Source organism: Hemitrygon akajei, chromosome 1 (assembly GCF_048418815.1).
Source record: "Hemitrygon akajei chromosome 1, sHemAka1.3, whole genome shotgun sequence".
Classification (NCBI taxonomy): Eukaryota; Metazoa; Chordata; class Chondrichthyes; order Myliobatiformes; family Dasyatidae; genus Hemitrygon; species Hemitrygon akajei.
Window position 1 is genome coordinate 107,678,895 of NC_133124.1, and position 19,473 is coordinate 107,698,367.

The 19,473-nt window shown below is 41.5% G+C and overlaps 1 protein-coding gene across 4 annotated transcripts in view; it reads left to right on the top strand.

Moving 5' to 3' along the window:
• kif9 (kinesin family member 9) overlaps positions 1 to 19,473 on the top strand; it is a 97,083-nt gene that overhangs the window by 27,372 nt on the left and 50,238 nt on the right. For all 4 annotated transcript variants that reach the window (XM_073049306.1, XM_073049290.1, XM_073049298.1 and 1 more), the window contains 3 exons: positions 15,384 to 15,467; positions 17,598 to 17,690; positions 18,347 to 18,494. In XM_073049306.1, the coding sequence (XP_072905407.1) occupies positions 15,384 to 15,467; positions 17,598 to 17,690; positions 18,347 to 18,494 (325 nt within the window). The remainder of the gene's footprint in view (positions 1 to 15,383; positions 15,468 to 17,597; positions 17,691 to 18,346; positions 18,495 to 19,473) is intronic.

Below are 19,473 nucleotides of genomic sequence, written 5' to 3' on the forward strand. Positions count from 1 at the left end.
CGGCACCATGGTCAGACATTGCAATGTGGCTTTTCAGTTCAACCCAAGGTTTGAGTTTCTAGGCTACGCTGTTTGCAACAGTTAACAGACGTTATAACATGCATCTTCAACATCTATCTGGAACAGTCCACTGTCTCCTCAGACTTCAAGGTGGCCACCAATATTCTGATGCCCAAGAGGATGACAGTAACCTGCCTCAATGACTAATGTCCAGTAGTACTGACTTTAACAATAATGAAGTGCTTTGAGTAGCTGGTTATGGATCGCATTAAATCCTATCTTCCTGCTACATTGGACCCTTTCCAGTTTGTTTATTGCTCAAATTGGTCAACTGAAGATGCCATAGCCTCCACTCCGTTCTGTACCATCTGGAAATGGTGCCAGGATGCAGTCTATCAACTTCAGCTCAGCGTTTAATACAATTATCCCTCAGAAGCTGGTGGGTAAACTGTTTTCACTGGATGTCAACACCTCTCTCTGTAACTGAATCCTAGATTTCTTGACAGAAAGGCTACAGTCCATGTTGGCAGAAACATCTCCAGCTCCATCACGCTGAGCACTTGAGTTCCTTAAGGCTGCGTGTTTAGCCCACTGCTCTTCACGCTGCTGACGCATGATTGAACTGCTAAATCCTATTCAAATCATCAAGGCAACTGATGACACAATGGTCATTGGCTTCATCAACAATGATGACGAGATGGCCTACATAGAGGAGGTAGATCAGCTAGTCGAATGGTATGAGCACAGCAACCTGATTCTCAATTGGATAAGACCACAGAGAGGATTGTGGAGGTACAGACTAACCACTTATTAATGCATATAAATGGTTCCCTCATGGAGAGCATTAGGAGCACCAGGTTTCTTGGAAACACTTCACGAACAATCTCACTTGGACCCTCAACACCACCTCTTTGATCAAGAAAGCACAACAACATCTCCAGTTCCTGAGGAGATTGAGGCAAGTGAGGCTCCTCCTCCTCCCATTCTAACCGATTTTTACAGAAGCATCATTGAGAGTGTTTGTTGAGCTGCATCACAGGAATTGGTACAGGAACTGCAAGGCTGAAAGGATGATCAGTTCTCTTCCACCCAAAAGAGATATTTATCTGAGCGCTGCATACACAGGACCCTTAGCATTGTCAATGATCACTCCCAACTATCCAACAATCTCTTTGAACCCCCTAACCCCTAACCATCAGGGAGGAGATACTATAGCATCAGGACAAGAACTGTTAGGATAGGAAACAGCTTCTTCCCTCAGACCATAAGTCTATGAAACTCCCTGCCTCCACCAAGGTTTCATCATGCATGAAGAGCCAATACTGTTGACATTTTAACTATGTTATACATGCACCCTATTATTTGTTAATTTACTAGTGGTAATCTAACATTATGCGTTATATGTGTGAGTTATATGTACTGTACTATCCACCTTGGTCTGTATTTTGTTTAGCGGTTATCAAGACAATAAACAGAACTTGAAGCTGAACTTGAATTAGTACCCTAAAATCAATAACACTGACTAGAATCACATTTATGGTGCACTGAGTTGCTGCTCCTCAGAGAACGTGTTAAGGTACTAAAGTTGCAGCTCGATGACATTTGACTCATATGGGAGACTGAGGAAATGGTAGATTGGAGCTATAGGGAGGTAGTCACCCCTAGGTTGCAGAAGGCAGGTAACTGGGTAGAAGGAAGGGAATTGGGCAGCCAGTACAGAGTTCCCCGTGGCCATTCCCCTCAATAATAAGTATACCATTTTGGATACTGTTGAGGGATCGACCTACCAGTGGGGAGCCACAAGGACCGTGTCTATGATGCTGTGGCTCAGAAGAAAAGGAGTTGAAGAATTCTGCAGTAATGATAGGAGATACCTTAATGACAAGAATAAAGATGAGTTTCTGTGGACATCATAGAGACACCCATATGGTATGTTACCTCCCAGTGCTGGAGTCAGGATGTCTCAGATCAAGTCCATGGCATTCTGACAGGGGAGGGTAAGTAACCAGAAGTCTTGATGCATAATGGCACCAATGACACAGGCAAGAAAGGCAAGGAGGGTCCTGAAGAGAGATTTTAGGAAAGCTGGACACCATCAGAGTAATCTCTAGATTGCTGCCTGTGCCACGCGCCAGAGAGGGCAAGAATAGGAGCATTTGAATGTGTGGCTGAGGAACTGATGCAGAGGTCAGGGGTTCAGATATCTGGATCATTGAGATCTCTTCTGGGGAAGGTAAGACCAGTACAAAAGGGACAGGTTACACTTGAACTAGATGGGATCCAATAGCTTTGTGGACAGGTTAGCTAGAGTTTTTTGGGAGGGGTTAAACTAATTTAGCAGGGGAATAGAAACTGACGTGATAGGGCTGAGATGAGGCAGTTGGTTTACAAACAGAGGCTGCTAGCAAGGACAGGCTGATGATAAGGCAAAATTTCAGTCAGTGGGATGAGTTGCAGTGTAAAAGGGGGACAAAACTGAAAAGGTGATGAATACAGGACTGAAGGTTTTATATGTGAATGCACGCAGTATACAGAATAAGGTAGATGAACTTATAGCACAGTTAGAGATTGGCAGATATGATGTTGCGCAAAGCACTGAGTCGTGGCTGAAAGAAGATTATAGCTGGGAACTAAACATCCAAGGATACAGATTGTATCAAAAGGACAGGCAGGTAAGCAGAGAGCGTGGGTGGCTCTATTGGTAAAAAATGAAATCAAATCCTTAAAAAGAGGTGATATAGATACAGAACCTGTAGAATCCTTGTGAGTAGAGCCAAAAAACAGCAAGGGTAAAAAGACCCTGATGGAGTTGTACACAGGCCTCCAGACAGTAGCAAGGATGTGGGCTACAAATTACAACAGGAGATAGAAAAGGCATGTCAAAAGGGCAATGTTACGATAATCATGGGGGGTTTCAATATGCAGGTAGATTAAAAAATTAGGTTGTTGTTGGATCCCAAGAGGGGGAATTTGTAGAATGTGTACAAGATGGCTTTTTAGAGCAGCTTGTAGTTGAGCCCACTAACGATAAATTATTCTGGATTGGGCATAGTGCAGTGAACCAAAATTGATTCAAGAGTTTATGGTAAAGGAACCTTTAGGGGCCAGTGATCATTATATGATAGAATTCACCCTGCAATTTGAGAGGGAGAAGCTAAAGTCAGATGTATCAGCATTATAGTGGAGTAAAGGGATTTACAGAGGCACGTAAGAAGAGCTGGCCAAAGTTGATTGGAAGGGAACACTAGAAGGGATGACAGCATAACAGCAATGACTGGAATTCCCGGAAGCAATTTGGAAGGCACAGTATAGATAAATGCCAAAGAAGAAGTCTAAAGGCAGGATGATGCAACCGTGGCTGATGAAGGAAGTCAAAGCCAACATAAAAGCTAAAGAGAGAGCATATAATAAACTAAGAATTCGTGGGAAGTTAGAGGATTGAGAAACTTCTAAAAACCAGCACAAGGCAACTAAAAAGTCATAAAGAAGGAAAAGATGGAATACAAAGGTAAGGTAGTCAATAATATTAAAGAGGACACCAAGGGTTTCTTCGGCTACATAAAGAGTAAAAAAGAGGCCAAAGTAGATTTCAGACCACTGGAAAATAATGCCAGAGAGGTAATAATGGTTTGGGGGGGAGGGAGTGAGGTGGGAAGACAAGGAAATTGTGGATGTGTTGAATAAGTATTTTGCATCAGACTTCGCTGTGAAAGACACTAGGAGTATGCCGGAAGTTCAAGTGTTAGGGGGCAGAAGTGAGTGAAATTGCCATTTCTGGGGAGTAGTTACTTGGGAAACTGAAAGGTCTGAAGGTAGATAAGTCATCTGACTAGATGGTCTACGCTCCAGGGTTCTGAAAGAGGTGGCTGAAGAGACTGTGGAGGCATTAATCTTGATCTTTCAAGAATCAATTGATTCTGACATAGTTCTGGAAGACTGCAAAATTGTAATTGTCACTCCACTCTTCAAGAAGGGAGAGAGGCAGAAGAAAGGAAATTATAGACCCATAAGTCCAACCTCAGTGGCAGGAAGATGCCAGAGTCAATTGTTAGGGATCTGGCTTTGGGATACTTGGAGGCACATTATAAAAAAGGCTGAAGTCAGCATGGTTTCCTTAAGGGAAAATCTTGCCTGATAAATCTGTTGGAATTCTTTGCCGAAATAACAAGCAGGATCAAGAATGGAGAATCAGCGAATGATGTGTACTTGGATTTTTAGAAGGCCTTTGATAAGATGCTGCACATAAGGCTGCTTAACAAGTTAAGAGTCCATAGTATCACAAGAAAGATACTAGCATGAATAGAGCATTGCAGGCAAAGTGTGGAAATAAAGGGAGCCTTTTCTAGTTGGCTGCCAGTGACTGGTGGTGTTCCACAAGAGTCTGTGTTGGAACCGCTTCGTTTTATGATATACATCGATGATTTGGATGACAACATTGATGGTTTTGTGGCCAAATTTGTGGAGGATACGAAGATTGTTAGAGTGGCAGGTAGCATTGAGGAAGTAGGGAGGCTGCAGAGGGACGTAAACAGATTAGGAAAATGAGCAAAGAATTAGTAGATGGAATACAATGTTGGGAAGTGTCTGGTCATGCACTTCGGTAGATGAAATAAAAGTGTAGACTATTTCTAAATGAAGAGAAAATTCAATAATTCAAAGTGTGAGGGGACTTGATAGTCCTTGTGCAGGATTCCCTAACTATTAATTTGGAGGTTGAATCAGTAGTAAGGAAGGCAAATGTAATGTTAAAGTTCATTTTCGGAGGACTAGAATATAAAAGCAAGGCTATAATGTCAAAAACTGGTAAGGCCTCACTTGGAGTATTGTGAGCAGTTTTGGGTCCCTTATCTAAAAAAGGATCTGCTGACATTGAAGAGGGGTCAGAGGAAGTTCACAAGAATAATTCTTGGAATGAAAGGGTACTATATGAGGACCGATTCATGCTCTGGGCCTGCACTCATTGGAATTCCGAAGAATGAGGGGGGAGCTCATTGAAACCTATTGGATGTTGAAAGGTCTCGACAGAGTGGAAATGGAGAGGATGTTTCATATCGTGCTGGGGGGGGGGGGGGGGTGTCTACAATCAGAGGGCACAGCGTCATTATAAAAGGATGTCCATTTAGAACGGAGATGAGGAAAAATTTCTATAGCCAGAGATCGGTGAGTCTGTGAAATTTGTTGCCAAAGGCAGCTGTGGAGGCCAAGTCATTTGGTATATTTAAGGCAGAGGTTGATAGATTCTTGATTAGTCAGGGCATGAAAGGTTATGGGGAAAAGGCAGGAAACTTCAGCTGAGAGGGAAATGGATTAGCCATGATGAAATGGCAGAGAAGACACGATGGGCCAAATGACCCCAATAACAGAACTCTCTGATTGAAGTTTTGCCTTTCTTTCCTCCTCACCCACAACCCTTTATTGATCATAATTATAAATTTGTGTAGCACAAAGACAGGCTTTTCTGTGTACCATGCCCATGCCCTCCCCCTGGACATATATATGTTGAGTCATAAAGTTGTACATTACAGTAATAGTCCCTTTGGTCTTCAACACCTCTCAAATGTAGTAATTAAACCTGATTTTACCATCTCCTCTTGCAGATGATATATTCCTGTTATCAACCACATTTTTTGTCAAACAACCTACTACTCATATTCCCTTTAAAAATCCTACTTCTAATCTTAAAACTATACCCTCTTGTCTATTATATCCCTACCACAAGAAACAGATTTTAGCTACACTCTATATAGGCATCTCATAATCTTTTTAATAGAACTATATAGACCAGAACTATACAAAATATTCAAAGTTATGCCCAACCAGAGTTCTGTGAAGCTGCAACATAACATTCCAACTCTTATATTCTGCATCTCAATCTATGAAGCATACTACTTGCCTTCTTTGTCATCCTACCTAACTGTGTTGCCACTTTCATGAACTATGGACTTATATCCCAAGGTCCTACTGTCCATCAACATTCCTCAGTGACATTGACTGCATATGTTCTACCTCTATTTGTCTTCCTAAAATGCACTTGTTATGATTAAATTTTATCTGACAACACTCTGCCCAACTTTTCAACTGATCTATGTCATGCTGTACCCTGAGGTAATTTTACTCACTTTCCAAAAACCTGGTAATTTTCATGTCATCCGCAAACTTACAGATCATACTTACTCTCTTCACATCCAAGTAGCATACGTATTGTATATTACAAACAGCAATATCCCACCACCAATTCCTGTCAGAGAACTTCCAATCAGAAAAAACGTCCTTCTGCCACCAAGCCAATTTTGGATCCACTCATAAACACAAGAGATTCTCCAGATGCTGGAAATCTTAAGCAACTCACACAAAATGTTGGAGGAACTCAGCAGGTGAGGCAGCATCTATGGAGGGGAATAAGTAGTTGACATTTCAGGCCAAGACCCTTCATCAGAACTGGAAAGGAAAGGGGCAGAAGCCAGATTAAGGAGGAGGGAAAGGAGCATAGGTTAGCAGGTGATAAGTGAGACCAGATGAGGGGGAAGGTGGATGGGTGGATGAGGAGATGAAGTAAAAAGCTGGGAGGTGATAGGTGGAAGAGGCTGAAAAAGAAGGAATCTAGCTGGAGAAGATAGTGGACCATGAAGAAGGACGAGAGGGACCAGAGGGAAGTGATGGGCATTTGAGGAGAAGAGAAGGGTTGAAAGGGTAACCAGAATGGGGAATGGAAAAAGAGAGAAGGTCCATGATCCACTATCCTCTCTTATTAGATTCCTCCTTCTTCAGCCTTTTACCTCTTCTACCTATTCTTGATGATTTGGCCAGTAAGACCAGGAATGCTGTTTACCCTGCAGTTTTGGTGAGCAGCCTGCCTTGGAGAGGTTCCTAAAGAGCCTATGTCTGCTGACCAATGACAATGTTCTGCACTTGCCTTCTTTGCTGACTGAGTCAAATGCTTTGATGAGATCAATAAGCGCAACATAGAAGGGCTTCTTTTGTTCCCTGCACTTCTCCTGGAGTTGGCAGAGAGAGAAAATTTGCCTGCCAAAACTGCAAAGCATGATCGAATCCTTCCACAACAACATGAAGGAGACTGTGTAGTACAAAGGTAGCTCTTCGGAGCCCTTTGACATAAACAGTGACGTTAAGCAAGGCTATGTTCTCACCCCAGTACTCGTCAGGATCTTCTTTGTCCTTCTTCTAAAGCATGCATTTGGCACTGCAATAGAGGAGTTCTACCTCCACACTACATTAGATGGCAGGCATTGTAACCTCACCAAAGAGCCAAAACGGAAGTGCAAGAGGCTATGATCAGAGACATGCTATTTGCTAATGATGCAACAGTCGTAACCCACAGTCCGCAGCACCTCCAGAGCTTGATAGGTCACTTCTCTCAGGCCTGAGAGATGTGGTGGCACCACCAGTCATTACCATTGACAACTACAAATTGAATGTTGGTTATCAGTTCACATACCTAGGGTACATCATCAGTGGCAACCTCTCCTTGGACACAAAAATTGACAAGCTCATCAGGAAAGCTGCAGCAACTCTTACCACCTCACCATGACTGGGAGAAGTCTAAACTCTAAATAAAAACAAAGATAGCAGTATACAACATTTGGGTCACCAGCACACTGCTGTATGGCAGTGAGACCTGGACAACATATGCTAAGCAGGAGAGAAGGCTCAACATCTACCATTTAAGGTGCCTTCATTGCATCTTAGCATCTCCTGGCGAGACAGAGTACCCAGTGTTGAGGTTCTCTCTCTCTCGCCAGTATCCCAAGCATATACACCCTGTTCAGGCAACATAGGCAACCTAGATGCTGGCTGGGCCACATCCGCCCCATGCAAGTCAGCTACATCCCAAAAGACATCCTTTATGGTGAGCTGGCTTCAGACAAGAGAACTACTGACTGCCAACAACTGCGCTACAAAGTTGTTTGCAAATGAGACATGAAGGTGCTGGACATCAACACTGAGTCTGAAGAGGAATTTGTAGCTGACTGCACCCAGTGGAGAAGCATCCTGAAATTACACCAGGTGAGGAAAAAATCCTGAAAGTGGCAGAAGGGTAACGGGCCCTTAGAAAGGAACACTGCATCTCCAGCAGAGCTGAGATCACTTGCAACAGAGGTCTCATCTGTTACTCAACATCCATGGTCGCTCTAGACCAGTGGAGGGCCACCGTGGCTGGTTACCACAGTACTTCTACACCCACTGTCAGTGTAACTCAACTGTGGATAGATTCAAAATTAGAATATCAAGAATAAAAAGAAAGAATTGGAATATTGGCCTTGTGCTTCCATTCCTATCCAGAAGTTTGATGCGCTCAAAGAAATTCTGTACCAAAGCAACCCACTGCCACCATGTGGGAGGATGAAGTATTTCAACTAGGAGCCACTTAATTTATGGGGGCAGGGATGGTGTTCTACATGGACATCTAGGTAACCAATTTGTCTTGCATATTTATTACACAAAAGTCTGCTGCCTGTGATTTCTATGCATGTTCATTTGGCGACAAAGGGTTCTTATCATCAAAGGAAAATCAGAAAATGGCATCCTAGCTTTGAACTTTATAAACTTTATATATACACAGTGGAGAGTATCCTGACTGGTTGCACCATGGCCAGGGATGGTAACACCAATGCCCATGAACCGAAAACCTAACAAAAAGTAGTGATAACAGCCCAGTCTATCACAGGAAAAGCCTTCCCCACTGTTGAACATCACCATAAGGAGTGCTGCCACAAGGAAGCAGCATCCATCCTCAAGGACACCCACCATCAAGGCCATGCTCTCTTCTCACAGCTGGCATCAGGGAGTAGGTACAGAAGCCTTCGGTTCTACACCATCAGGTTCAGGAACGGTTATTTCCAATCAATCATTTGGCTCTTGATGAACCAGCATAAATAACTTCAATCACCCTATGGACTCTCTTTCAAGGACTCTGCAACTCTTGTTTTCTATATTATATATTTATTATTATTATTTGTTTTTTTCTGTATTTGTTTAGTTTGTCTACTTATGCACACTAGTTGTTTGTCTGTCTTTGTATGTAGTTTTTCATTGGTTCTCCTGTGTTTCTTAGTATCTCCTGAGAATACCAGCAAAAAATGAATCTCAGCGTAGTATATGGTGGCATATATGTACTTTGATAATAAAGTTACTTTTGAACTTTCAACTTTGACTTTCAAAATAAGGTAAGTAATATTGGTTGTAAACAGTAATTTTTGATTTAAGGCTGTCACTGCTTTAAAAGATTTATTGTGGCAAACTGATAGCTGGTCTGCAATATAACATGAATAAACTTCTGGAACAAACCAGTGATGAGCCCTTGAATAAATCACATCCACCTTGTCTTATGCATCACATTGCACGTCTTCTAAGCACTTCATTCAAGGTTAATAATCCACTGCTACACATACTTACATAAGAAAGTGTGAATCCTCCCTAGAAATTGCTCAGAATGATTTTTAATTAGTAAATTATGCTCAAAAATATTACTGTATTTAAGATTTGATACGTTTATGTCCATTTCCTACGAAAGCTCCTGTTAGGAAACTTGATCTGTCAATTCCAGAAGGAATTCAGCCCAGTGTGAGAATTATTTCTGCATCATCATTCATACTTACAATCACATCACCAATAAGTGAAAGACTTACTACTTCCTTTCTACCAGAAAATTCATGATCTATGACCTAACTAAAAGGAAGATCAAGCCACATAGCAAATTTGCAACCATAGGTGAAGTTTCCTCTGAGAAATTACTTTTCTAAGCACTGATTTGCCCACATTTATTTTTATTTACTGATCTTCTCACCACAGTTTTCAGACTGCAGCAACTCTGTATATGTGGAAATATTATGCTCTGTAGTTTCAATGATCCGGTTGCTTGTGGCATTGACACACTTGTGGCATAGAGCCCAAATATGCTGCTTCATAGCACTAGGGGCCTCTATGAGGAGACTAGAACACCTCAACACTCCCCCATCCCTGCCCATCCCACATCCATCCTATTTTCATTTTGCTTCCCCTTCTCTGAAATTTCTTTGATCACAATGGAAACTGCATGTAAGATGAGTTGACCCACTTCCCAGCGCACAGCTCATGAATGATATAGCATCTGTGAGCTCGGCATAACAGGCAACTATAAATATGCAGGTCATGTTCTGTTGCTTTCAAAAGGAAGAGAACCACAGTACGTGAGAAAGTCCTTATTTCCTTTTCTTGTAGGTGTCCTCGCTTTGTTGCTAGTGCTGCTGGCAAATTGTGTTTAGTGCACCAAATAAGAATTCTGTTTAGTGCATCCTTCTTTGTATAAATTGATCTCTGTATGGTTCAGTCCACAGGGGGCACTTTACCATCTTGATCCATACACTTATGCTTCTGTGTACTTAATGCAGGTGTAACTTCATAAGCTCTAAATGAGCTCTGTGACGACTCAGTTTGATCATGCGTTGTTACTAATCTACCACAATTCTGTTGGATTAAGTGGGTTTAAGCATTGTGATTGGGATCTTTTGTGAGAGCCTAGGAGAAGAAACTAATAGTACATATTATTACTACTATTCTGTCCAAATGAATTCACGAATGGAATACAACAGTGTCAGTAATGATGTTGCACACAGAGTCAGAGTCATATAGCACAGGAACAGGCCCTTCAGCCTTACAGATCAATGCCTAACAAAAATGTTTAAAGCTTGAACTATTTGGCTGCATTTGACTCTATTCCTTTAATCGTTCCCTATCCATGTACTTATCCAAATATTTTTAAAGTTTTGTTAATGTATCTGCCTCAACTATTTTCTCTGGCAGCTCATTCCATGTATGTACCAATTTCACCCCCCCCCCCCACCCAACCCCCTTGGTGAAAAGGTTGCTCCTCACATTCCTACTATATCTCCACCCCCCACCACCCCTAAGCGAATCCACGGGCATGGGGAAAAAGACAGTGTGCATTCACTTTGTTTATGCCTGTCATGATTTTATACACATCTATAAGATCAGCACTTATTCTTCTACTCACCATGACTAAAACTATACACAATATTCCAGACACAAGAATATCTCCAGATGCTGGAAATCCAAAGTAACATACACAAAATGCTGAAGGAACTCAGCAGGTCAGGCAGCATCTATGGAAAACAGTGAACAGTTGAGGTTTTGGGTCAAAACCCGTTTTCAGGACTAGAAAGGAAGGGGAGGTCACAGAAAGACCTGGGGCATGGGGAGGAAGAAGTACAAGGTGGCAGTTTACAGGTGAGACCAGGTTAGGGGGAGGGGTGAAATAAAGAGCTGGGAAGTTGTTTGCTGAAAGAGATAAAGGGCTGGAGACGAGGGATTCTGGTAAGAACAGAAGGCCATGGAAGAAAGGGAAGTGGGAGGAGCAAATGAGAGAGGGGAAGGGCAAATAAGGAGGTAAGGAAACACAAATGAGGAATGGTGAAGGAGGTGGGGTGGGGGGCATTACCATAAATTTGAGCAATCAATGTTCGTGCCATCGGGTTGGGGGCCACCCAGAGGGAGTACAAGGTGTTACTCCTCCATCCTGAGTGTGGCCTCATCCTGGCAGTAGAGGAGGCAATGGACTGACATGTCAGAATCTGAATGGGAAGTAGAATTGAAGTGGATGGCCACCAGGAGATCCCACTATTCCTGGTGGATAGAGTGAAGGTGAAGCAGTCTGCCAGGGAGAAGGCAGGGACAGGTGTGGTACTTGTCCTGCTTGCAATGATATGTACCAAGAGGGAGATCAGTAGGAAGGGACGAGTGGACAAGGGAGTCACGTAGGGAGTGATCCTGCAGAAAATGAGGAGGGAGTAAAGATGTGCTTGGTACTGAGATACTGTTGGAGATGGTGGAAGTTATGGGGAATTATGTGCTGGACATAGTCTAGTGGGGTGGTAGGTGAGGACAAGAGGAACCCTATCGCTCGTATGGTGGCAGGAGGATGGGGTGAGGGCAGATATTTGCAAAATTGAAGAGATGCAGCTGAGGGCAGCATTGAAGGTGGAGGAAGGGAAGCCCCTTTCTTTGAAGGGGAACATCTCAGTTCCCCTTCATACCAAGCACATACCAAGCACTCTTTACTCCCTCCTCATTTTCTGCAGGATCGCTCCCCACGTGACTCCCTTCTCCACTCGTCCCTCCCTAATGATCTCCCTCTTGGTACATATCTTTGCAAGCAGAACAAGTACCACACCTGTCCCTACCTCCTCCCTGGCAGACTGCTTCACCTTCACTCTATCCACCAGAAATAGTGGGATCTCCCAGTGGCCACCCATTTCAATTTTACTTCCCATTCAGATTCTGACATGTCAGTCCATTGCCTCCTCTACTGCCAGGATGAGGCCACACTTAGGAAGTGAGGAAGCGGAAGTGAGGCAAACGGGCAGGAGTCCGTGCCAGGAAAAAAGCAAGCCCTAGCCGGTCGGCTCTCCCATCCATTCTGCTCTCCAAAGGACATTAAATTGGATTACATCTGTGGCAACAAAATACTCAGTGGGAGTACAGAAACGGACGGAATCCCGGATGCCGCCATTCAGCTGTTTATTTATGTAACAGATTTTCCCCCAAGCAATTGGACTACCAACCTACTGACCTCTGCTGTGCCTATTGTCTTGTTTATTATTTACTGTAATTTCTGCACTGTTCTGTGTACTTTATGCAGTCCTGGGTAGGTCTGTAGTCTAGTGTAGTTTTTGTGTTTGTTTATGTAGTTCAGTGTAGTTTTTGTATTGTTCATGTAGCACCATGGTCCTGAAAAACATTGTCTCGTTTTTACTGTGTACTGTACCATAGTTATGGTCGAAATGGCAATAAGAAGTGACTTGACTTGACTTGACAATTGTTCTGGAATGAAAAGCCTCATCCTGAGAACAGATGTGGTGGAGACTGAGGAACTGAGAGAAAGGGATGGCATTTTTACAAGTGACAGGCTGGGAGAGGTATAGTCCAGATAGCTGTGAGAGTCAGTGGGTTTATAAAAGATATCAGTAGATAGACTGTCTCCAGAGATGGAGACACAGAGATCAAGAAATGGTAGAGAGAGGTGCATCTAAATTTGAGCGCAGGGTGGAAATTGGAGGAAAAGTTGATGAAATCAATAAGCTCAGCATGGGTGCAGGAAGCAGCACCAATACAATCGTTGATGTAGCTTAGGAAGAGTTGGGGAGTGATGCTAATGTAGGCTTGGAACATGGACTGTTCCATATAGGCAATGAAAAGGCAGGCATAGTTGGAACCCTTGCAAGTACCCATGGCTACACCTTTGGTTTGAAGGAAGTGGGAGGAGCTGAAGGAGAAATTATTGAGATGAGGACCAGTTCTGCCAGACAGAGGAGAGGGGTGGTGGACGGGAATAGGCTCATTTTGTTGGCCAATATTCCAGATGCAGTCTCAACAATATGTTGCACAATTACAGCCTAACATCCCAACTTCTATACTCAGCACCTTGACTGATGAAGACCAGTGTACCAAAACCCTTCTTTGCCATCCTGTACAGCTGTGTCACCACTTTAAGTCTAATGCAAAATGCACTAGTAAGACCAGCAGTCAGTGGCGTACCTGGATTTCTCAATATCTCAGTAACCATTATTAAACATATGCTTTGAGATCTGATATGTCAAGAAACTAATTGCAGAAGTGGGTAAAGGTACATAATTAATTGATCAAACTTCTAAAATATAGTGCGACTGAAATGGCAGTTTAATCAGCACACTCTGAGAACAATTCACTAAATGTTGACTCCATAAGCAAAGTTATCAAAGATCAACTGCCTGTAGATTGAGCATGTACTGCTGCGCAATAATTAAAATGTAATATTTCAGTATACCGTAGGTTACATTTAATTAGGGACCACTGGTTAATTGGAGCAGCCACTTATTTGGGACATCTCTTAAAGAACAAAAACTAATTGAGAAAATAGCCAGGATTCCCTAAAGTTACTTGGGACACTACACTGCTTAATTTGGCCAGGAGACTGTTGAACAGTTTCAAACTAGCATCAGTCACATGCACTTGTTGGCACCACACTGTGTTTAGAGCGAACAGTTTCTAAATAGTGTCACTCGCATATATTTTTGTTCAAAAAGCAGTGATTTTTGTCACCAGTAGTTGGCGAAAAATAAGCATTAACACAATTCTGAATTTCAAGCATTCAGGCTTGGAGATGGCAGAAAGAGCCAGGGAGAAAATGAAAAGATTTCTCTACTTCAATAAGTTAGGAAATACGAAGAATTTGAAGGTATCAACGATCATCTTGAATGTTATAATGAAAATAAAGATGACTTCAGTTCTTTGCGGGAATGGGACCCACTCTCGAGATTTTAGGACTGGCTATTGTTCGGCACACCAAGGGTTTGGCCTGAGAGTCCGGCTTGAATTCAGAAGCCTAAGATCTTGGGGCTCTGGAGATGGGTAGATCGAGGATCAGTGTAATGACAGGAGACCCATGTGTTGCTGGGGAATCAGGATATCTGCTGTGGACCCGAAGACCCAGGATCTTTGCGATCTTCGGGCACAGAGCTTGAAAGCAGCAATGTAACAGACTTTTTAACATGGTAAACCAGCGAGTTGTTTGTTATGCCTCCCCATCTCGCTAGGAAAATGGAGACACCTTTTTCTCCCTCATTAGGGAGTGAGAGAATCTGCGGTCTGTCAAATGCTGGATGTAACGCAAAGTCTTTGGGGTAATTGCAAATCTGTGTCTTTGCTATTGCTTTGGTCATGCTTGACTGCTTGGTGATGGCACCGATGATTGCTTTTTTTTTGCCGGTGAGGGGAGGGGGAGGATTGTTGCTCGCTACCACTTCTGCGTAGGAGGGGGGAGCTGGGCTGGACTTTAGGGTTCTTACGTTTATCTGTCATTCATTCTTTGGGGCAATCTCTGTTTTCATGGATGTTTGTGAAGAAAAAGCATTTCAGCATGTATATTATATACATTTCTCTGACATTAAATTGAACCTTTGAAGATTTAGAGGATGCAAGCATTAAAGTCATTTTCTGCACTAGGTATTATTCACGTACAGTGTACGCTGAATAAATTCCTCCATCGATAACTGTCAGAACTAATACACTGTTTTATGGTATTGTAATAGTATTGGTAGTGTTCTAATTTGTTCTATATTTCATTTAAATACATAGTTTTTTTACTCAGTTAAACAGTAATGTCTTCTTTATACCTTTTTAACTATTTCCATGAAACTTTGACTAATTGGAGCAGCTGCTTATTTGGGCCAAAATGTACTGGTCTCAATGCGTCCCAATTAACCAGAATCCACTGTATTTACTAAATATCGTATCCTTATATTTGTAGCAGCATTATTGACTTGGTTACCCTGTAATTCCTCTCTGACCCTTGTGGTTTTTAATGAGTCTGCAACTCTTTCATGTCACAGGGTGAAACCAACAGAATTATTGCATCCCATTCAATGAATAAGAGCTCTTCCAGATCTCACTGCATCTTTACAATATATGTTGAGGTAAGCTGAAATGCTATCTCTTTGCCCTGCAGCCTTTGTTAATTTCCCAACATGCATTGATTCATATTACCTAAAAGCCATCTAAACAAATTTATTTAAATTCTTCAAATGAGACAACCGGATAAATGCACAATCTGGTGTGATGTGAAGTAGAATGAATTCCAACAGGTTTCTATTTAACATTAGTAATAATAATAAACAAATTCCCAAGCGAGATAAACAATTGAAAGCATTATTAGCCAATCTGAAGAACATGTAAATGTCTCGCAACTAAACCCAACAGTCTTCATCAATAAACTTACTTCTATCACAGAATCAAAAACGGGATGTTCACCGATATCACAGGAAGTTAAATTCAACCTGCAGCTCCTCAAAATATAAAACAGACCATACCTGCAACATAATACATACAGATGGAAAAGCTACATTAAATATCCAAGCCATATGTGTCAGGCAATGACTGCCTCTAACAAAAAAGGATCTAATCATATTCCCTTAACACTAAGTGATATTGCCTTTACTCAATCCTCCAATAAAAACATCCCAGGATAAACATTGAGAGATTAACTTTATCTGTAACACATTCTTTAAATATACAGTACTATGAAATGCGTGGTTTGCATCAAAACAAATCAGCAAGAATTGTGCTGAGCAGCCTCTGAGTGTTGCAATGCTTGTGGCATGCCCAAAACTCGCTAACCCTAACGGTATGCCTTTTGATTGTGAGAGGAAACAGGAGTACCTGGATGAAACTCACATGGTCACAGAGAGAATGTACATACTCCTTACAGATAGCAGTGGGAATCGAACCCTTAAGAAAGTGTTTTGTGCTGACTGCTATGCTACCGTGTGTGATGAAGTGTTCAACAAAACTACAGCAAACCAGTGGTTAGGGATCCAGCAGTGCTTCACAATGAATTTGTCACATCAGACATTCACCAGTCATCTAGCACTGCATGGCTACATCATTTACCAAGTGCAAAATACACTGCAGTTTCCCGCCTTAGCTACAACATCTTCCAAGCCTGTATGGTTAAGAATACAGGGGAAACAAATACTTGGGAACACCTCCATTTTCCATCCAGATTGGAAAGCATCCAACACTATCACCACCTTCATAATCAGCTGTTCTAAACTCTAAAGCTCCCTGCCCTTTAAAACTGAGGGTACCTTCACCAGCAGTTTAAAAAGACGTAACTTCTTTATTTATTACTCTTCCTTAATTTCCCCTAGCAATAAATAAAGAAAATGCTGTTATTGGGATGTCATGTGCCTTGAGTCTCACCAATCCTTCTGGGTTGAGAACAGCAGTCGAACCAGGTGGTCATCAATTGTTGAAAGGGAAATTGTAAGGGGAAGGCGTTCATAAATCTTACAAAAAGTCATCAGAATTTATTTCATTTATCTCAGCAAAATGACCCTTAGGATGAAGAAAGATAACATTTTCAATCTTTTTCTGCTTTTATTCAAAAACAGGATGAGCTGATTGAATTAAATAAATTCAATTGTAACTATTCCTATCCCTCTATGTGTTGAGCAGATTTTGGAACAAAGTGACATGGATATGTATCTAGTCTTATCAGAGGTTTTCTCAATCTGCCTTTGAGAACGTTGAAAAGGCATATATACAGAAAACTTGAATATTTTGTTCATATAGGGAATATTATATATGGTACTGGTTTATAGTGCCTCAGAAGTAAATATTGAGCAACATTCACTTGGGTTGTGAGATACATGTCCTCTTCAAGTTAATACAAGGTTCCATTCCTGTCAGAAATGCCCAAAAATGTAAGTAAAAAGGAAAGGATGACATTTAACTCAACCATTCAGATATTGCGATGAACCATGTTCCCACTTGATAGAAGATTCCAACAGCCCCACGGCACTAAGAAAATTTATCTGCTGGTCTCCCAAGTGCTCTTTGGTGTGTAAGTAAATCGGGTATTCTGTGGAGGACCTATATCTACTGATTGTTACTAGCAACTGAGCAAATCAGGAAAGCTGATGAACAAATAATAAATCCCTCATCTATTCAAACACTTAACTCTTGTCTTCCAGTTATTGGCTATTTCCACAAATTAAATTTTTAGCAAAACCTCTTGATTATACCTTAATTTTCTTGGTTTGCAGACCCGATGGAAGGAGGCTTCAGAAGTCAAGTACTTGACCTCAAAACTCAACATGGTGGATCTTGCAGGTTCTGAACGTTTAGGAAAGACAGGAGTGAGTGACCATCAAATGCATCATTCTGATATTTACTCAGCTGGTAAATCTCCAGGGCAAACATTTGTAGTCAAGCTACCCAAAAGAGAACTTGTGTACTTTAATGAGCATATTGTTAAATAGTGGTATCTTCAGATGAGATAGAACCACTTAAGAGTGTTAACAGTCCATTGCCTGAAAGGATCAATAGCACACTCTTTATTCAATGTTAGACCATCTTTCCTGCCATAGCTTTAAGCAAATTCATTATTCTCTAGTACATTTTAGTGTTTCTTTATAATATAGGTAAATTCGGTAATGATTTTGCACATAAGGTAACACAAACAACAATGGAATAAATGACCATCTCATCTGTTTTTCGAAGTTTTGGTCCAGAGATAAATGAAAATCAACAATGGTAATAGGAAGTTGTCCATCTTCTCCTTATCGATCCTATGTCTTTGATGCAAAGACTACAGATCCCTGCTCTGGAAGATCAACTTGCACCTTGAAGTTAAAAGCAGGAGAACTCTGAATGAAATAAGGCAAACATGAAATCCAAATTGTAAAATGTTTGATTTCCCTGCCACTAATAAATTGGAAACAAAACACAAATAACAATATAACCATTATATCATATCCTTTTAATCTGCACTACTTCTTTTTTGTTATTTCAGTCTGAAGGACAAGTGATGCGAGAAGCTATGTACATCAATAAGTCACTCTCCTTCCTTGAGCAGGCCATTATTGCTCTTACTGATTCCAAGAGAGAACACATTCCATTTAGACAGAGCAAACTCACACATGTACTGAAGGATTCCATAGGTAAGCATGTAGAAGAAGCAGAGAATGTACAGAAGCATTAGAAATTAATTGAATGAAATAAGATCAACACCAAAAAAAATGCTGAAGGAACTCAGCAAATCCAGCAGCATCTATGCAGAGAAATAAACAGTCAGTATTTTGGCTGAAACCCTTCATCAGGACTAAAAAGAAAGAGGGCAGAAGTCACAATAAAACTTGCGGGGAGGAGGAAAGGTCCTTGAACTAGTGGGTGATAGGTGAATCCAACTGAGAGGGAAAAGATAGATAAGTCGGGGGGGGGGGTTGGGAGAAATGAGAATGATGTGTGATACTGGGAGGTGATAGGTGGAAGAGGCAAAGGGCTAAAAAAGATGGAAACTGATAGGAGAAGTAGTGGACCATGGAATAAAGGGAATGAGGTGGGGAAGGTGTGGGTGATGTGTGGGGGAGGGGCAATAGGGCCAGAGGGATAATGGAAAACAAAGGGGCAGGATTACAGAGAGGAGAGATTACTGGAAACTAGGGAAATCAATTTTAATGCTTTCAAGTTGGAGTTTACCAAAATGGAATATGAGTTATCCTCTAATCTGAATCTAGCCTCAACTTGGCAGTAGATGAGATGAGTATTAGTATATTTCTATATTTAGACTAGTGGTCCAGAGACCTGGACTAGAAATCCAGTAAAGATATCTCAGACCTATTATGGGAATCCTAAATTTAAAGTTTGTGTGTTTTTTTAAAAATTGGAAATAAAAACCTGTTCATATTGCAGTTAAACCTCAACCACTTACTAATGTTACAGTATTTAGGGAAGGAAAGTTGTTATTCTTGTCTTGCACGACCTTTATGACTCCTGCCCAATATGGACATGGATGAATTTTAACAGAAGTGAACTAGCAAGCACTCAATCATACAGTCTTCAATTTCTTAGCAAGGATGAACAGGTTTTTATTATTAGCCTTCTCTTCCCACCTAGGTATTGAGAATTAAAATAAAGCTT